This window comes from Mobula birostris, chromosome 6, assembly GCF_030028105.1.
Source record: "Mobula birostris isolate sMobBir1 chromosome 6, sMobBir1.hap1, whole genome shotgun sequence".
Classification (NCBI taxonomy): domain Eukaryota; kingdom Metazoa; phylum Chordata; class Chondrichthyes; order Myliobatiformes; family Myliobatidae; genus Mobula; species Mobula birostris.
Window position 1 is genome coordinate 173347774 of NC_092375.1, and position 21102 is coordinate 173368875.

General features: G+C 40.4%; 1 protein-coding gene across 1 annotated transcript in view; it reads right to left on the reverse strand.

The window, feature by feature from the left end:
- The window catches only part of kalrna (kalirin RhoGEF kinase a), a 734185-nt gene that overhangs the window by 285510 nt on the left and 427573 nt on the right, over positions 1–21102 (reverse strand). The window contains exons 17-21 of the mRNA XM_072261937.1: positions 18859–19050; positions 16728–16877; positions 8003–8117; positions 7403–7518; positions 6749–6871 (exon numbers count right to left, since the gene is read on the reverse strand). Of these exons, the coding sequence (XP_072118038.1) occupies positions 6749–6871; positions 7403–7518; positions 8003–8117; positions 16728–16877; positions 18859–19050 (696 nt within the window). The remainder of the gene's footprint in view (positions 1–6748; positions 6872–7402; positions 7519–8002; positions 8118–16727; positions 16878–18858; positions 19051–21102) is intronic.

Here is a 21102-nt window from a genome sequence, read left to right on the forward strand (position 1 = left end):
ATGGCTTGATGATAGCAAGTTGTTCCTAGAGTCAGTGCTGTGTCTATTGTTGGAGTGTATCGTTAGCAAGTTTGCAGATGTCACTAAAATAGGTGGTATAGTGGACAATGAAGAAGGTTATCAAAAATTTCAGGGGAATCTCAATCAGCTGAATAAGTGGGCCAAAAAATGGCCAATGGAGTTTAACACAAAAAAAATGTGAGGTGTTACATTTTGGCAAGTCACATCCGGATAGGATTTTCACAGTAAATGGCAGTGCCCTGGGAGTATTGTAGAATAGATGGACCTTGGAGTACAAGTACATGGTTACTGAAAGTTGAATCACAGGTAGACATGGTAATGAAGAAGGCTTTTGTCAATCAGGCCTTCATAAGTCAGGGCATTGAGTATAAAAGTTGAGAGATCATGGTGTGGTTGTACATGACACTGGTAAAGATGCCCTTGAAAAATTCTGTTTAGTTTTAATTGCGCTGCTGCAGGAAAAATGTTATTAAACTGGAACTATTTATACAGATGCTGCCAGGACTTGAGGGTTATAGGGAGAGGCTGGACAGGCTTGGACTTTATTCCTTAGAACACTGGAACCTGAGAAGTAATCGAATATAAAATCATGGGGGGCATATATAGGGTGAATACATTTAGTCTTTTCCCCCAGAGTTAGTGTTTCTAGAACCAGAGGGCATAGGTTTAAGATGAGAGGAGAAGATTTAAGGGGAACTTGAGAGGCAAATTGTTTTACAAAAAGGGTGGTATCTATGTGGAATCGACTGCCAGAAGTTGAGGCAAGTTCAGTAACAACTCTTAAATGACAGTTAGACAAGATAGATTGGAAAGTTTAGAAGGTTATGGGTCACATGCTAGGAAATGGGACTTGCTTGGGTGGGACATCATGGTCAGCATGCACCAGTTGGGTTGAAGAACCTGTTTCCATGCTGTGTGACTTCATGAGTCTATTAAACTGCTTTACCTCTGGGGTGCTGTGAAACAGCAGGCACTCTCAGAGTGCACATTACCACAAAATCAGTGAACAAAGTAAACACGTCAAAGTAGAGTTTAGGCACTGCAAGTTCTAGCAGGTATGCTTGACTGAATGAGGTCAGCCAAGTAGCCAGTAGTGATTTGCAGTGCAGACCAGTTACCCAGTAGCCACTCAAGAAACGAAAGAGAGTCACAGCCCTGGCAACGCTACATTAACAGAGAGGCTACATGGGAATCAGGCCAGAAAGTGAAGCTGAGGCCAAATCTGATCTACCATTACCTTAAAGAAAAACTGGACAGACATGAGAGGCAGTATGGCCTATACCTGCACTTTTCTCTTATGTTACAGGCTGGCAAGGAGATCAGGTCCCAGGAATCACACTCACACCACTCAGCAAAAGCAGAACTGATAGGAACAGGGAATAAATAAAATTCTCATCTCTGAAATGTTTACCATAATCTTAATATGTATACCATTCTGTTGAAAATGCACTCTTACAGTACCATCCTGTGGCAATGGTAAGTACTGCAATTATTTGCTTTCATGGTGCATGTATTGTCTTGATGTTCAGTTGTACAACATCATTTTGGGTAAATATATTTGGACTAAAACACAGAAAATCTCTCAAGACTTTACTCTCATATACTTAGACAATGTGAATAATAAAAACTCAAGTATTTGACATAGTGAAGAAATTACTCCAGCAAGTTATTTTAGCTGTTCTTGACAATCAAAGGAACATTAACTGACTCTTAATTTAAGGCAATTCCCTACTGAAGCCTAGGACTGTGGTATTCAAATCAGATGACCCCTGACCTATATAAGAAATCAAGGTACAACCTTTGTAAAGCTATCAGAGATACAAGAGAGAATTCCGGTCCAAACCTGAGTCCCAAACCAGCCACAGATTGTGACAAGTTACAAGCTGTAATGCAAATAGAATCGGACAGCATCACCAACAGAACATCCCTTCCTGATGATCTTAACACATTCTATGTAAGCTTTGAACAGAAGGGGACTGGAATGCCACCAAACTCTCTGACAATCTCCAAAGCACTTGAAATAGAGTCACTGTTGAACAGTCTTCCAGGGAGTGAGCTTGTGGAAAGCATCTGGCCCGGTTGGTGTTCCTGATGATGTCCTTAGATACTGAACAGATCTGCTATCCGCAAATTTCCAGTTCCCTATCCACAAGTTTGCAGATGACACCATGGTAGTGGGCTGTATCTCTAATAACAATAAGTCAGAGTACAAAAAGGAGATAGGGAGATAGAGAGCCTGGCGACATCTGTCATGATAACAAAATTTCCCTCCATGTCAACTAAACAAAAGAGCTGGTCGTTGACTTCAGGAAGAAAGGTGGTGTAAAAGTTCCTTTTTACATTAACAGTGCTGAGGTCAAGTGAGCTGAGAGCTTCAGGTTTATAGGAGGGAACATCACTAATATCGATGATCTGTCCCGGTCCACCCACATAGATGAAACAGCAAAGAAAACTTATCAATGCTCCACACGGCTCAGCACATGATGGAAATCAGCCTCTCCTCCATCAAGTCTGTCTACGTTCCTCTCTGGCTCAGTAAAATGTCCAATGTACTGTGATCAAAGATCCCACCCATCCTGGATATTCTCTCCTCTCCCCTTTCCCATCTGACAGAAGATAGAAAAACCTGAAAGCATGTTGCCCCAAACTCAAGGACAGCTTCTACCCTGCTGTTATAATATTTCCCATGTATGATAAAATAGTTTCCTGACCTTGAATGTCAGCCACATGAAATTGTCTGACCAGTACTTCACTGATTGTGAAATGTGGCATTGATTTATGATGAGTAAGCTAAATTCCATAACATATAAGCTGGTGTAAGATACTGCCAACACCAGAAAACTGAAAAAAAAAGGAAAAATAAACCTGCATTTGTATGGTATCATGCCTGCATCTAAATATGTTGAACTTTTGAACTGGAGTCACCTTTGTAATGTGGAACACATCTAATAGGATTAATTTCCATTCTACTGTCCCTTTCTGCTATGATAAAATGCACATGCAGAGCCTGTGATGGATACTGTGGGTAGGCAGCAGGGGGACTGTGTAAAATGCATCTAAGTTATCTAAATAAATAATACCCATTATATTTGAAGTGAGAAAGTCTTTATCAGTTAATAAAAGAACAAAGTAGCAGAGATGTTGAACATGTGAAGTAGGTCAGGCAGCAATTGTGGAGGAAGAAAGAGAATTTACATTTCAAGTCAGTGACCTTTCATCAGAATATGTCAGCTGTATTTTTCTCATTAGACAATTCCAGCCTGCTGAGTTCTCCCAGCATTTCCTTTTCTATTGCTTCCTGATCTTGTTCACACACACGGGCACACATACAGTCTTCAGTTAGAAAAGGAAAATCAGGTTCAAAAATACTGCAGTTGTTCCCATGCTAATCAGATGAAAAGGTCACCTTGGGTGCCCCATGCTTGGGTAGAAGTAGAAGTCTATCAATATGTTTATCAAGTTAGTTTCACTCAACTGATCTGTACTAAGATCCCATATTTTAAATTTACTTCATAGCTGCTAATGCCATTTATAATATTCAAGAGTATTTAAATGCAAGAATGACAATTGATCTAATACATTGTGACTCCCATGGAACAACAGATGTCCAAGGGATGTTAAAAAAAGTTTCAAGATTGTTTAATGGCATTTCCTGTGCACAAGTGTAAGGAAAACAAAATAATTGTTACTCCAGATCCATTGCAGCATAAAAAACACAAAAGATAAAGAACACAATAATAATAATAATAATAATAATAAACACACACAATAAATGTAAATACATCAGATAGCTTATATACATAGATGGATTGTATGTCCATAAAGTGATGCGAGGCTGTAATGAGGATTGTCAGGGCCAGGGGAATGAAAGATGCTATGGCATTTGACGTAGAGCGGTTCTGTCAGTGAGCGTCCTGTGTAGCAGGAATGGAGTTTTTGGTAAGTGCCATTATCAGCCGTTCTAAGCACTTCATGGTAATTGGTATAAGTGCCACTGGGTGGTAGTCATTTTGTTCTGAAAGTGTAGAGTTCTTTGGTACAGGGATGAAGGTGGCTGATTTGAAGCATGTGGGGACAACAGCCTGAATGAATGAAGTGTTAAAGATGTCCGTGAAGACATCAGTGAGCTGGTGTGACACTCCCTGAGTACTCAGCCAGGGATGACTAGTCCAGCTGCCTTATTGGGGTTAACTCTCTGCAGAGTCCCTCTCACATCCACTGATGTTACAGACAGTGGCTGCTCATCTGGGAGGGGTTTAGCTTTTGTGGCTGCCATTGTGTTGCATGCCTTGAAGCGTGTATAAAAGTTGTTTAGAGCATCAGGGAGGGAGGTGTCATTGGTGCAGACAACACTGTTTTTCCTTGTGTAGTCAGTAATAGCCTTGATGCCCAGCCACATAAGCTGGGGATCATTATCACACAGGTGCTCCTGAACTTTGAATCTTGAATCCGGAAAAACCGAGCAGCTATACAATGGTGAGGGTTGGTGCAAACAAAGAATCAATGAATGAGAGAAAACATTCATCTCTGCCCATTCCAAGATATGAATGTTCTGTTGAGAATTGTTATATTATGGGAATTATGTGGACCATACACATAATATTACAATCACCTGAAAACACACCACAGCCTTAAGCTTGTTCAATGTATATGGCCTCAGTAAGGCTGAAGTTAAAATGATCAGAACATTGAAACTATAACTTTAAGCAAGTTAAAACTGGAAATGAATATATAATAGAAGGATTAATGTTACCACAGAAAGCACTGCATTGAAGTAAAAAAGGGGATAGTATACAGAAAAATTGGCAAAGCCATGTCTGGTCTCCAGCACTTGACCAATTAATTGGAAATGTGACACTTCAATGGATGCAGAGTGAAATAAAGGAGCCATGAACAAATGGAAAGACTCCAAACATTGAATCAGCCAGCTTGTTGCTGGGGTGACCAGCCTACAGAACGTGTGCCAGATGACACAGTGCAAGGTCTGTGATTTAATTGCATTCAACAGGGGGGGCTGAGAACAATAGAATGCAAGTGAAGGAAAAGGTCAGTTACCTTTTCCCTAAACTCTCTAGTTGCCTTAAAGTGCAGTAAGTGTTTGAACAGATCTTATTTTTGAAGCAAAAGTAAATAAAACTTTATATTCCATTCTTTGTTTTTAATAATTTTTATATCTCCTAGAATGTTGGCAATTAGCAGATGGATTATCTAAAACAATTCAACTGATAAAAATAAATTGAACTTAGAGTGAAAACGATAAAACTATTAGATTATTGGTGTAACACACGAAGTGCTGGAGGAGCTCAACAAGTCAGGCAGCACCTATGGAAGGGAATAAACAGCTGGCATTTCGGGCCGAGACGCTTCATCAAGACTGGAAAGCAAGATGGAAGAATCCAGAACAAGAAGGTGGGAGGGGGAAGCAATACAAGCTGGCAGGTGATGGCTGAAACCATATGAGGGTGAAGGTGGGGAGGTGGGGAGGGAGGATCAAGTAAGAACCTGGAAGAAGATAGTTGGAAGAGGTGAATGGCTGAAGGGAAAGGAATCTGATGGGCCATGGAAGAAAGGGAACAGAAGGAGGTGATGGGCAGGTGAGGAGAAGAGAAGGGGTGAGAGGGAAACCAGAAAGGGGAATGGTGTGAAGTTTCTACAAATGGTATCTATTGGTGCTTCCAAAAATTTATTACTTTTCCCAGTGTTGTGTCATGAGGTTGCACGTATAATTGGAAGCCAATTAAAAAATACTCTGACGCAAAGCACATCTAAAAGGTATGTCATTGTGAAATGATTTTGCTACTTTAAAAAAAATTAAGGCAACATTACAGAGAGTATTCTGGCATAATGGCTCAAATATTCAATTTTAGTGTATTAGTGGATAATTGTAAAAAGTATTTTTTTGGGGGGGGCTACTTTGGACAATATAATGTTTATTGCTTTTTTTAAAATCAAAATTGTAAAACTTTGCTAAAAAGTATAGAAAGTTGAATTACATTCCAACAACTGAAGCTGTAAGTGTCTCCTGAAAACAGAAAGATTCAAGGAAACTAACAAAATGTTTATCAGCACACTGTATCAATATAAAAATCTGGGCATCTGTTTTATCAACTTGATCAAATATGGATTATAATTCATTTTGAAATATCTGCTTGGTGAAGGTGTCAAAAACTTGCCGGCCCAGACTTTTCCTGTGGATTGGCAAACTGTCTGAGCTTTCCCTTTGCTTGTCATGAAGTCGGCTTGGAGTGGATCCCTGGGTGCATTCTCCCTCCAAGAAACTGGTTGGCAATTGATAGACAAACTCTTGTTCAATACTTGTTGGATGCTGTCCTCGGGAATGCTTTGACAGCCAGACAGGTCTTTGACATGCACATTCAAAAATTATTGAAAACTATGAAAACTGAAATCAATCTTACAAACACTTGAAATACAGAAATAATTAAAAACATTTAAATCAACTGAACAAAGTCAATAAATGAAGTTACTTCATAATTGTACTTCTGTCCTCAGATATTTTTCCCAAAGAAATCAATAGGTCTTTTGGAGTTTCCCAGTTAAGAAGAATTCAGGACAGCAGCATCAAGACCAGTGATTGCCTGAACAAAAGTTCAGGACTTGTTCTCTGGACAGTGACCCTGACCAGACCTGGTTACATAGCAGAAAACTGGCAATTATCTAAGTGGAAAATCCTGACAGTTACCAAGAGGAACAATTTATTTATTCTTACCTTGGCAGAAATCCTGAATTCACTATATTCTTTCATAAGGTCCTGAGTTTCTTTTGTAGTTTCCCCAGCAGAGGTGTGGGTGGAAAGATAATATTCGCCTGTTTCTTGGATCCAGTCCAAAGCCTGTTGGGTTTAGGAGGAACAGCATTAACTTGAATGTCCTATTTAAAACTACAATATTCTCTTCCCAAGCGCAGTATTGCATTGTCTATGTAATTCTCCTATCAACCTTTACACTGCAAAATAAAATTGGAGTTATACAGAATCAAATGGGAAAATGGAATTACATGAAGCACACCCCTGTGCGCGAAGCACTGTGTTGAAATTTGCAGCTTTTTATAACAAGTTCTCCCTTTTCCTTAGAAATGACTCGATATTTACATACAACAGTATGGAAGTTAAAAATGCTTCTGTGGTGTTCCTTGGAGTGCACAGGGACTTTATTCCTAGATGATGGTTTTCCATCTATAAACCTTAATTACGACTGATCTCTTCAAAGTTAGTATATTCAAAGCAGTTTTTATATTCTGAGATGGAAGTATTGCTGGACTGGATTTAAAAGAATGCAAAGGTTTTACCAAGATTTTAATGGAACAGCAATCACTTAATAACAATGATGAAGGATGAGATCAAAATGGGGTTGAATACACATACCTGTTTGGCACTTCTTTCGAACACCACATACTGCTGGCATTCATCTAACCTCCTCTTTTTCATCGTCCAGAAGTGAAGGACTCTGTTCTCCCTCTGCAGCAACTCACTCAGAATAGCTGCACAAACAAACAAAAACACTGTTTCATTCTCAGATTCTGACAGGCTGTGGAACTAAATGCTTTTGAATGCTGAGAACGGTGAAAAAGAAGCAACCTCAACAGAGTGAGGCAGGAGGGGTTACCATCAGGAAATTCAGAAGTAGAGATCAAGTAATTTAGAGGTCGACATTTTCTGAAAATGTGAAGTATTGCAGGGTGGATCAAAAATTCCTCTAATCATACATCTCCAGGTGAAAACATTTAACTGGACAGATTTCAACAACAGGTCTTCATCATAATTAAGATTAGAAAATTAAAAGACACAGTACATGTAGAACGTGAAGCCAAAACTATGTTTATGAATAAAAATGAACACAAATATTATTATTTCTTTGGTGCCAAACAATTGTAAGGGAAACTGTACTCAAAACGGAAACTATTTTCTGAAATGATACTTGCAGATTATAAATGATCCATTCGTTGCATCGAAATCCAGTCCTACCTTTAACTTGCTGCTCAGGGCCTCTCATGTGAGCAGCCACTCCAGGCGTACTCACGTTGTTTCTGTGAATGTACTTCAGAAACACCTCAGCATTCCTGCGTGCCAGAGTGCAAGCCTGTGAACGTACAATGAGGTGATTATTCACGACTGTCTATTGCTATTCATGTCTCCCTCAAAACAATTACACCAGCCACTGCTGAACCTATCACTCATTGTCAAAAACAGAGACAGGTATTTATTGATTTGGTGGGGGGAGGGGGGCGGTGGTGCACTGGGAATTGATGATGAGGTGGTAGCTGGTGGTAGGTGGGAAGAAAGCAGCAGATCCTGTAATACTCAAGTAGAATCAGATGGGGTGCTGAGAAAGAGAAAGGTGCGGAGGCAAGGGGTCAGCTTACGTAGGCATCCAATGACACTACGTCAAAACGTGCAAAGACATTAGTTATTGAGTTGAGATTTGGTTCAAGGAACCTATTTGTAATTTTCAAGTACAAATGGTGAGAAGAATCTTGGGAGGATGATTTGTGGAACTGCCTGCTTGGCCCAGGCTTCAGCTGCCTCGTAGTGCTCAACAAAGTGAGGACAGCTCATAGTTCAAAAGTTCAAGGTTCAAAGTACACTTTCTACCCGGTATGTATACTCTATACACCTTGAGATTCATCTCCTTACGGACAGCCACAATACAAAGAAACCCAGTAGAACCCATTCAAAAAGACCATCAAACACCCAATGTGCACCCAAAAAGAACAAATCGTACAAACAACAATAAAAAGCAAGCAAACAACATTCAGAAATGAAGTTCACAAAAGTGAGTTCATAGCTGTGAAGCCAGTCATCACAGCAGCCTCAGTTCAGTGCAGAGATGAGCAAACCTCGCCAAGAAGCAAGCTGAACACCAGCCTGTCGCTCACCCCGGCCTGACATCCCGATATTTTCAATCTGGCCCAGTGATAAAATCAGCCAAACATCGTCTCACTCCTGACTCTTGGACCTAGGCCCTGCTGCTTTGATAAGCTCCCAGGCCCGAGCTTGGTAACTATGTTACTCCTTTAATGTGGTATTGTCAGCACTTCCCAACACTGTGAAGATGCCATGAACTTAAAACTTCTGATATTTTATTAATAGTAATGGAATGAAGAGGGTTCAAATTGTTACTGGTGAAAATGGTGCAACAATTATCTGTCCCAAATTCAGCGTAACAAGACATTCTAGTGGCCTGAATTCTTTTTATTTTACTGATGAAAAACTTAAAAGAAAGTTGCTTAAAAAGACCTTGCAATCTTTTTAATGTAGACTTCCCCTTCTAGTGCGTTTGCCAGAATCAGGAGACCTCTCAGATCCACCAACAGTGATCTCGTGCAACAGATGAGTGGGCAATTGCTCCACAGAAATATGACGGGGCAAAGCAGAAAAGAATGGACATAAGAGGAAGAGCAGCAAAATTCTGAATTGATATTTAGAAGGGATAGGAGAATGCTGGGAAAGGGGAATGATGGCAGACTTCTGAGGGATTCAGCACCAATTAGTAAACCATTTATATTTTAGCAGCTGCACAAGATACTTCGCTTCCAATGTTTGGTTCCCTTGGACCATAAGACACTAGAGTATAATTAAGCTACTCGGCCCATCGAGACTGCTCTGCCATTCCAGACATCTATCCTAGCTCAGCTAGGATAGCAGAGATGCCAGACAGGATAGTTGAATGCTCCTCCTGCGGGACGTGGGAAGGCAGGGAGACCTCCAGTGTCCCAGACGACTACACCTGCGAGAAGTGCGTCCAGCTGCAGCTTCTAACAATCTGCATTAAGGAGCTGGAGCTAGAACTGGATGAACTCTGGGTCATTTGGGAGGCTGAAGGGGTGATAAATAGGACATATAGAGAGGTAGTTACACCCAAGGTGCAGGACACAGGAAACGGTGACAGTCAGGAATGGGAAGGGGGTTAAGGAGCCATGGCAGAATACCCCTGTAGCGACTCCCCTCAACAAAAGGTGTACCACATTGGATACCATTGGGGGGGCGGGGGGAATGACCTAACAGAATAAAGTCACAGTAGTCGAGCCTCTGGCACTGAGTCTGCCTCTGTGACTCAGAAGGGAAGGGGGAAGAAAAGGCATGCTGTGATGATAGGGGATTCGTTAGTTAGGGGAATGGACGGGAGGTTCTGTGGGTGAGAACCAGTTTCCCGGGCAAAGCAGAAAAGAATGGACATAAGAGGAAGAGCAGCAAAATTCTGAATTGATATTTAGAAGGGATAGGAGAATGCTGGGAAAGGGGAACCTCAGCATTCTTAAGTGGGATGTTGAACAGCCAGAAGTCCTGTCCATGTAGGTACCAATGACATGGGTAGGGTGAGTGACAAGGTTCTGCACAGGGTGTTCAGGATGGTAGGTACTAAGTTAAAGGGCAGGACCTCCAGGGTTGTGATCTCAGGATTGCTACCTGTGCCACATGCTAGTGAGGCCAGAACTAGGAAGATTATACAGTTTAATACATGGCTAAGGTGTTGGTGCAGGAGGGAGGGCACAAGATTTTTGGAAGGTGGGATTTGTACAGAAGGACAGTTTGCACCTGAACTGGAGGGGATCTAATATCCTGGTGGCAAGGTTTGTTAGTGCTGCATGGTGAAGATGCAGAGGGATGAGAACCAGGGTGCCAGAACAGTAAGTGGAGAGGTTGTGAGGCAGATGTCGGTAAGACCTCAGACAAAGTTAGGAATTAAAAGGTTGAGCATGGTGCGACTAGTGTCCTGAGCTGCCTGTATTTAAGTGCAAGAAGTATCGTAGGAAAGGCGGATAATAGTGCTGAAGATGAGATTGCTGGTTTACACCAGAAGCAATATGTAGTGAGGAAAGACTGTTGATAGGGCAAAATAGGTTGATAGGTCAATGAATTTGCAGCACAGCTGCAGACTGGCATGTATGATGTTGTAGGCATCACTGAATCATGGCTGAAAGAAGATTATAGCTGGGAGCTTAATTATCCAAGGATACACATTGTATTGAAAGATCAGGTAGGAAGGCAGAGTGGGCGATGTTGCTCTGGTGGTAAGAATGAAATCAAATTATCAGGAGAAAGTGACATAGGGTCGGAAGGTTGGAAGTGGCCTTTTCTGGTTGGATGCTGGTGGGACTAGTGGTGTTCCTCTGGGGTCAGTATTGGGACCACTGCTTTTCACATTGTTTGTCAATGATTTAGATAATGAAATTGATGGCTTTGTGGCAAAATTTGTGGATGATACGAAGATAGGTGGAGGGGTAGGCAGTGCCGAGGAAGCAATGCTATTGCAGCAGGACTTAGACAAATTGGAAGAATGGGTAAAAAAGTTGCAGATGGAATACCGTGTTGGGAAATGTACAATAATGCATTTTGGTAAAAGGAACAATAGTGCAGACTATTATCTAAATGGGGAGAAGGTTCAAACATCAGAGGTGCAGAGGGACTTCGGTGTTCTCATGCAAGAGTCCCAGAAGGTTAATTTACGGTTGAGTCTGTGGTAAAAAAGGCAAATGCAGTGTTGGCATTTATTTCAAGGGGAATAGAATATAAAAGCAAGGAGATAATGCTGAGACTTTATAGTGAACTAGTCAGGCCACACTTGGGGTATTGTCAACAGTATTGGGCTCTATATCTCAGAAGGAATGTGTTGTCATTGGAGAGAGTCCAGAGGAGGGCCACAACATAATTCTGGGAATGAAGGGGTTAACATATGAAGCGTGTTTGGCAGCTTTGGGCCTGTACTCACTGGAATTTAGAAGAATGCAGGGCGGGGGGATCTCATTGAAACCTACTGAATGTTGAAAGGACTAGATAGGTTGGAGGTGGAGAGGATGTTTCCTATGGTGGAGCTATCCAGTACTAGAGGGCACAGTACTAGAGGGTAACTCTTTAGAACAGAAATAAGAATGATTTTTTTAGCCAGAGAGTGTACATCTGTGAAATGCCCTGGCACAGATTGCGGTGGAGGCCAAGTCCATGGGTGTATTTAAGGTGGAAGTTGATAGTTTCCTGATCGGTCAAGACATCAAAGAATATGGCAAGAAGGCAGTTGTATGGGGTTGAGTGGGATCCGGGATCAGCTATGATGGAATGGCGGAGCAGACTCGATGGGCTGAGTGACCTAATTCTGGTCGTATGTCTTATGGTTTTACAGTCTGATCATTGCGGATACAGCTAAGGAATTGCAAGGGTAAATAGACCCTGATGGGACTCGTACACAGACCCCCAAACAGTAATAAGGATGTGGGTATTGAAAGTGCATGCCAAAAGGGCAATGTTACAATAGTCATAGGGGATTTCAATATGCAGGTAGATAGGGAATATCAGGTTGGGTGCTGGATTCCAGGAAGGTGAATTTTTAGAGTGCCTATGAGATAGATTTTTAGAACAGCTCATGGTTGAGCCTACTAGAGGGGATCAACTATTCTGGGTGTTGTGCAATGAACCAGAATTGATTAGAGACCCTTGGGAGCAAATGATCATAATATGATCAAATTCATCCTGAAATTTGAGAAGGAGAAACTAAAGTCAGATGTATCAGTATTACAGAGGAGTAAAGGGGATTACAGAGGCATGAGAGAGGAGCTGGCCAGAATTGATTGGGGAAAAACACTGGCAGGAATGATGGCAGAGCAGCAATGGCTGGAACTTCTGGAAGCAATTTGGAAGGCACAGGATGTATACATTCAAAAGAGGAAGAAGTATTCTAAAGGAAAAATAACACAACTGTACTAACAAGAGAAGTCAAAGCTAAAGAGAGGGCTTATAATAGAGCAAAAAGTAGTGGGAAGTTAAAGGATTGGAAAACTTTAAAAAACAACAGAAGGCAACTAAAAAGTCATTAAGAAGGTAAATTTGGAATATGAAAGTAAGCAAGGTAATAATTTTAAAGAGGGTACCAAAAGATTCTTCAGATCCATAAAGTGTAAAAGAGAGGTGAAGGTGGATATTGGACTCCTGGAAAATGACCTTGGAGAGGTAGTGATGGGGGACAATGAAATGGCAGACCAACTGAATAAGTATTTTCCATCATTCTTCACTGTGGAAGACACTAGCACTATGATGGAAGTTCCAGAGATCAGAGGTCATGACACTTGTGAAGTTACTATAACTAGAGAGAAGGTTCTTAGGAAACTGAAAGGTCTGAAGGTAGGTAAGTCACCTGGACCAGATAATGTACACCTCAGGATTCTGAAAGAGATCTGAAAGAATGCTGAAGAGATCGTGGAGACATTATTAATAATCTTCCAAGAATCACTAGGTTCTGAATTGGTTCTGGAAGACCTAAAAATTTCAAACGTCACTCCACTCTTCAGGAAGGGAGAGAGGCAGAAGAAAGGAAACTATAGGCCAATTAGTCTGACCTCACTGGTTGGGAAGATGTTGGAGTCTATTATTAAATATGAGGTCTCAGGGTACTTGGAGGCACATTATAAAACAGGACGTGGTCAGCATGGTTTCCTCAAGGGAAAATTTTGCTTGACAAATTTATTGGAATTCTTTGAAGAAAGAATAAGCAGGATAGACAAAGGAGAGTTGGTTGATGTTGTGTACTTGGATTTTCAGAAGGTCTTTGACAAGGTGCCACTGAGGCTGCTTAACAAGATCTCAGCCCGTGGTATTACAGGAAAGATTCTAGCATAGCTAAAGCAGAGGCTAATTGGCAAGAGGCAAAGCATGGGAATAAAGGGAAACTTTTCTGATTGGCTGCTGGTGACTAGTGGTGTTCCACAGGGGTCTGTGTTGGGACCGATTCTTTATATATAATATGTCAATGATTTGGATGATGAAATTGATGGATATGAAGATAGGTGGAGGGGCAGGTAGTTTTGAGGAAGTAAAAAGGCTACAGAAGGACTTAGACAGATTAAGAGAATGGGCAAAGAAATGGCAGATGGAATAGTGTCAGAAAGTGTATGGTCGTGCACTTTGGCAAAAGAAATTAAAGAGTTGACTATTTTCTAAATGGAGAGAAAATACAAAATGTTGAGGTACAAAGGGACTTGTGGAGAGGATGTGAGAGAGTCTAAGAACAGAGGACACAGCCTCAGAATAGAAGGGTGTCCTTTTAAAACAGAGAGGAGAAGGAATTTCTTTAGCTAGAGAGTAGTGAATCTGTGGAATTCTTTACTACAGGGAGTTGTGGAGGCCAAGTCTTTATGCATAGTTAAGGTAGAGGTTGATAGAGTCTTAACTGGTCATGGCATTAAGGGATATGAGGGGGAAGGCAGGAGATTGGGGCTGAGAGGAAAATTAGATCAGCCATGATGAAATAGCGGAGCAGACTCCATGGGCCAAATGGCCGAATTCTGCTCCTATATCTTATGGTCCTAGGGTATGTTTCAGAATCTTTTCTATTGATTGTCATACTTGACCATCACTCCTCTCCCTTCTATTCCTCTTTCCATGGCATGGTTTTCACTGTTTTCTCAATCTTGCTGCTGGCTGAGTTTCTCTCTAGCAGCCAATACTATAAATTACAGAAGGAGGCTATTTGGCCTACCTTGCTTGTACCATCCTTCCAAAATGCCTCACTGACTTGCTCTTTCTGACATCTGATAGTTCCTTTTTGGAAGCTATTATCAAATCTGCATCTATCATCCTTTGAGATAATAAACTAATTACAGAAAGTGAAAAAATAATTCTCATCTTCCCTGACACCTTTTGGTAATTATTTTTTCTATCATCTTCACTTACATATTTTCCTGCCATTGGGAATTGTTTCTTATATATTGTCTATCATTCTTTTAAACCAATTTTCCTTCATATCTTGAAGGTGGGATTCTAATTAGTATTTCATTATTTCATTCCCTGATATAGACTTGTTTTAGAATTCTGCTCTCTTTTATTCTGAAGCTTGCTTGCTCAAGCACCCTAGTCTTAATCATAATGGGAATGAGAACACACTGGAGGATGAGCATAGATTGAGTCAATGCAGGCATAAACAGAGATTTTATGGATCTGTAAGTCAAATTTGTGAAAACCCAAGCCTTTTCCATACAAAGTCATAAACTCAGTCATAAAGTTAATAGATGGGAATCGAACAATTGAAAAAGTAGGAGACATGCACAGGGATGAGAACATGAAATGTACCTAAAAGGGAGAAACATTCTTGAGAAGTAAGTTAACAGCAGAAAGATCAAATCAAGTAATAGAAATAATGGGAGAATTGGACAGGGCATCGAAAGAAAACAGAGTGGAAGGCAATGAGAAGGGGAAGGCTGATTGTAAAATGTCAAAGAAATTACAAGAGAGAGAATAATATTTTCTATACTTTGGTCTGCATAACCAGAAGAGATCTATTGAACTGGTAAAAAATGGAGAAGAACTGAAGATACTAATTAAATAATTAGTATCTGCTTATTTGGCAACAACTTAACCAGAAACATTTAAAGACCAACAACTGAGTATAATTAATTGTATTGTTGCATTGCAGATTCTTCAACACTTAAGAAGTAATTTTCCCAGTAACACTGGCAGTAGGGAACCTCATTTGTCAGGAGTACCTCTTTATTCAAACCAGCACACTTAAACAATCATATTGTCGGTCAATTATGAATAGTGTTATTTAAATAAATTTAAGTCCTATCAAAGGGGTAGAAATGTTTGATACAGAAAAGAGCCAAAAATTCATTATTGGTTAGACTACAAATTACATGGAATAGCAGTGCCAATATCTTCACAATTCATTCCACTGAAATCAATGCAATAAATTTTGCAGATGAGCTCAACACTTTGAAGCTACTATACAGTACATTAAGCACTACAGACTGGGGAAGGAACTTTGAATCAATTATGTATCCATGTGGCAGACACTATGATTGGAAGCCATAAATATGTCACCAATAAATCTAGCAGAGAGTTCAAGAAAAACACATTTATCCCCGGAATGTAGAATTCCTAACCACAAGGGTTTGTTGGAATAAAGAGCACAGATAAATTAGGGAGAAATTTGATTAACATCTGAGGGGAAAAGGATACGGTGATGGTGGGATTGGAGGAGGCATGTGTGGAGCACAAAAGATGGAATAGACAAGTTGGCGACGTCTCTGTACATTGATGTTCTAAGTTTGGGGCTCAGACATGGTATTAGGACAAATTCGATGTATTTACCTGAACCAAATACCATCAACATGGAATTTTTAATAGCCCATTGCTTTCTAACAGTCTTTGAACACTTCATGGACTGATTAATCCACTTTTGGACAATGAAGCATTTACTTAATTTGGACAAAATTTATTGATCCATTTTAAAGATATATTTACCACAGGCATTAGACAGAATGCAGTAGGCCCTGACTTTCCTGAACATGGGAGTAGGTAGAAGGCTTGAGAGTTGTTGGTGAAGGGGAGGGATTGAAGAATCCCACATCTAATCCATTTACACTGAAAGTTGGAACAGGATCTCATGAGGTTAAAGAAAAGAAGGCTTCACAGGTTCCCTAAGTCTAAAAGGGATTAATTTTTAAATTTCTGAACACTTCCAACTACAATATGTTTTTCAGGCTTTGGCATACAGCAGGTGTTCCCAACCTTTTTTATGCAATGAACCCCTCCCAATAACTGAGAGGTCTGTGGAACCTCAGGTGGGGAAATACTGGTATACAGGTTCCAGTAAGGAGCCATGCAGTCAAAGAGATTCTGGACTACTTCCTAAGTGTTAACAGAGTAAGCTCCTGTGTTTCAAGGAAATCATTTTTAAGCAGACACTAAAAAAAAGAACTACCTTAAGAAAGGCTTCCTTCTGCTCCAGATGTTTGCTTATCAGTGGTGTGACATGGTCGGTTTCAGCATTTGGCCCCAGTTTATCTTGGCCTCTACACCAGTCTTCATCTCTCCGGTACTCCTGTTCCAGACTCTCAAGAACACTGCACACCTAATAACAGGGAACAACCATAAACTTGACAGCCTCATGTGTGGGCAATTAAAGATTCACTTCTTATGAATGTGCCTTAGCTCAAGAGCAGTACTTCAGTATCTAAATCATAAGATCATGTGCTCTATGAGTCCAATTTCGCAACATGAGCATATAACTTGAACTGACACTTGGATACACTGTAGAAAGAAGATCAAAAGAGCTACTTATAGTTGAGATATTTTCCCTCTAAGATCAAAATAAATGATTTATTGGCATCATTGAAAAAATAACTGATCTCTTAGTACCTTGGCTTATGTTTATCTCTGTTGGAATGTGATGGGCAAATTGAAAGAAATGGTAAAAAAATGATTGGATTTGGTGAAGATTACATGCTTTAGTGCTAAAAATTTGTACTAGGGATTGAATGTTAATTTTAAATAGAAATTATGTAGATAGCAGCCAATAATACAAATATGAATAGTCATCAGATAGAACCTGTTCACATGTAACATTCATCAATACCTTAAGGACATTGAAATCAGCTATTGGGTATGAGACAATCTGGTTTTGCACCTTTGTAAATTGTTCAAGGGAAAAATGATAGATGAACGTTTATGTTAATTGCCCCACATTAAAACTTCCAAGATGAGAACAGGGAAGGAATTAAGTAGCCATCCTATCACTTAAAGCAGATTTAAAGACATTTTTTTGCCATTTGTTGTCCAGTTAAAGACATTTGTTCTGTCAACCAATAGTTGGAGTGTTCGTATATTCAAGGCAATGCCCCTCGATACAGTGATTAAAGAGATATTTAGGGTTTTCGTGCTCAAAAACTGTCAGATCATCCACAGGTGTTGCATTGTCTGAAAACCTTTGAGCACAGAACTCCTGACACTCGACATTTTGTCAATTGGAAGGTATGCTTCCAGTGTAAATATGTAATTCTACAAAACTGCTTGCCTATACCCAAAATGTTGAAGTAATTGTGTAATTATAACCATTGAAACTGTTTTTGATCTGCTGCAATTATCTGCAAAAAAGCTCGATGTATCTTGGAGTTCTGAAATATTCTTCTAGAATGCCTACCTGATGTAATGAATAAAAATTCTTTCCATCTACAGCTCCACTCTCTGTTTGACTCATTCAAAGTCACAACAACTATAACAATCCACTTTACTTATTGAAGATGCTCCTTCTATTGATTATAGCAATGACGCCCTTTTTTGGCACCAGTCCAAATTGGGGCTGATCTACATGGAACTGTTCTATTATTGTCACATGTACTGAAGTACAAGAAAAAACTTGTCTTGCATACGGTTCGCAAAGATCAATTCACTACACAGGACATTGAGACAGTCCAAGGGAAAACAATAAGAGTGCAGTATTAAGTTCAGAATTATGGGCAAAATTATGGTAGTTAACATTTAGTGTATGCTTTACAGTGCCAGCAATATAGGTTCAATTCCCACTGTTGTCTTATGAGAACTTTGTACATTCTCCCCAACACCATATGGGTGCTCCAGTTTCCTCCCACATGCCAAAGACACACAATGCAATAAGTTGTGGTCACACTATGTTGCCGCTGGATTCATAGAGACACTTGCGAGCTGCCCACAGCACGTCAATGGATTGTGTTGGACACTGACGCAAGTAATGCATTTCACTTTTTGTTTCAAAATAAAGCTCATTTTTCTCTTAATGTGTAATCTCTTTTCATGAAATTCTAACCTAATTGATAAATACAAAAGGACAAGTTATACCCAACGTTATTTATTTTTATCTTTGCACTTTATCCCATTGTAAAACACTTTAAACTACATTGTTATATGAAAAGCGCTCTATAAAAAAAGTAATTCTTATTATTAATCTAAAGCTAAGTATAATATACATTTGAGAGTAAATAAATCAAGTTAAATTAAGGTTTATGCTTGCATATTATAGCTTCAATACCATTAAAGTCAACAAAAAAGGTTAAATATTGCAGTTATGAAACTTCTACCTGTTCAGATGTCTTATAGAAAGCCACAGATGCGTTGACAAGTTTCAGCCTGTCTTCCATCTTTAACATTAGCTGTTGCCAGTGCAGGGCTACTTTCTCAGCACATTCCCTGATGGCGTCTGAGTCGTAGTGGCCAGCTTGCAGCATGGTCTCGGCCTTCTGCTGCACCTGAAGAGCACTTTGGTGGGTTTTCTGCAAAGAAGTGGCATGAAAGAGGGACTGTGTGTAGGGAGGAAAGAGAGGTTTGTATAGAAGTGCCAGGCAGATGGTGAAAGGGATTAGGTGGGAGTAATGAGATGTGGGAAAGTTGAACATTTTTAAAGACTTGTTAATTCCACAACACAACAATAATAGAGAGGGACAACAATATTTTATGGGCGTAGTAAAATTCACATGTTGGCCATTTTCAGTATTATGGGCTTAATGTTACCATGATGTCTTGAAATAGGAATGATAATTTCAAATCATGTGTTTTGCCCTGAAGAATAACAACAGTTGCAATTTTTAATATTTCATTCATAGTTCATTTCTGTTGAAGTTCAGTTCACTGCTCTTGAGACACTGTCACAAAATTGCTTCAGGGACCCAGAGGAGTTCTGCTCCATTTTTTGCACTTGCTTACCTCTGGCAAGCATAAACTCACAGCATGAGAATACCATGGAGCTAAATGCAATTTTGTAATGCAATAAATACTTTGCAGATGTTACAATCAAAACTAGCAGAATAACAAGGTTTATCTGTACACATCAAAGTCATTTGATAAGCATTTGTGAAGCAATTGGGAACCTTAGAAACATTTTGCCTACATTGGAAGTATTGCCTTCTTGATTTAGAAACATGCCAATTTAGTTGAATTTCACAACATTTAGGTTAACGACAGTGGAGGAACTTCAAAGCAAAGATGTTTCCAGATGGTAGAAAGCAAAAACAGAAGCCATAAATACATCAGCAATAAATCCAGTAGGGAATTCAGGATAAATGTCCTTCCTTGGGGAACAGTTAGAGTGTAGAAATAACTATTACAAACCACAGTTGAAGGGAATAGCAGAGACAATTATCCATATCAGCCAATTATTTCATGTAAGCTCAATTTCAACATTTAAGAGAAGTTTTTGGTAAGGGCATGGAGGGCTATGGTCCCGGTGCAGGTTGATTGGAGTAGGCAGTTTAAATGGGTTGGCATTAACTAGATGGGCTGAAGGGCCTGTTTCTGTACTGTACTTTTCTATGACTCTATGATTCTGTTTAAGAGGGGTTGCGAGAGAGAAGTTAAGAGAGAGATTAAAGATCTATTTATCTAACACACATAAAATGCTGGAGGAACTCAGCAGGCCAGGCAGCACCTATGGAAAAGAGTATAGTTAACATTTCGGGCCAAGATTCTTCATCAGGACTGGAGAAAAAAAGATCAGTCAGAGTTAGAAGATGGGGGGGAGGGCGGTTGAGGAAGAAACACAAGGCGATAGGTGAAACCGAGGGGGGCAAGGGGTAAAGTAAAGAGCTGGGAATGTGATTGGTGAAAGACATACAGGGCTGTAGAAAGGGGAGTCCAATAGAAGAGGACAGAGACTATGGAAGAAAGAACAGGGGGAGGAGCACCAGAGGGAGGTGATGGGCAGGTAAGGGGATAAGGTGAGAGAGGGAAAAGGAAATTCAGAATGGTGAAGGAGTGGGAGGAGGCATTCCCAGAAGTTCGTGAAATCGATGTCCATACTATCAAGTTGGAGGCTACCCAGACAGAATATAAGGTGTTGCTCCTGCAACCTGAGTGTGGCCTCATTGCGAGAGTAGGGGAGGCCATGGACTGACATGGCAGAATGGGAATGGGAAGTGTAATTAAAATGGGTGGCCACTGGGAGATCCCGCTTTTTCTGGCGGATGGAGCGTAGGTGCTTGGCAAAGTGGTCTTCCAATCTACTGCGGGTCTCACCAATATATAGGAGGCCAAACCAGGAGCACTGGATACAGCGTATCACCCCAACAGACTCACGGGTGAAGTGTCACCTCACCTGGAAGGACTGTTTGGAGCCCTGAATGGTAGTGAGAGAGGAGGTGTAGCACTTGTTCTGCTTGCAAGGATAGGTGCCAGGAGGGAAATCAGTGGGGAGGGATGAATGAACAAGGAAGTCACATAGGGAATGATCCCTGCAGAAAGCAGAAAGTGAGGGGAGGGAGAGATGCTCTTAGTGGTCACATTCCATAGGAGATGGTGGAAGTTACGGAGAATTATGCGCTGAACATGGA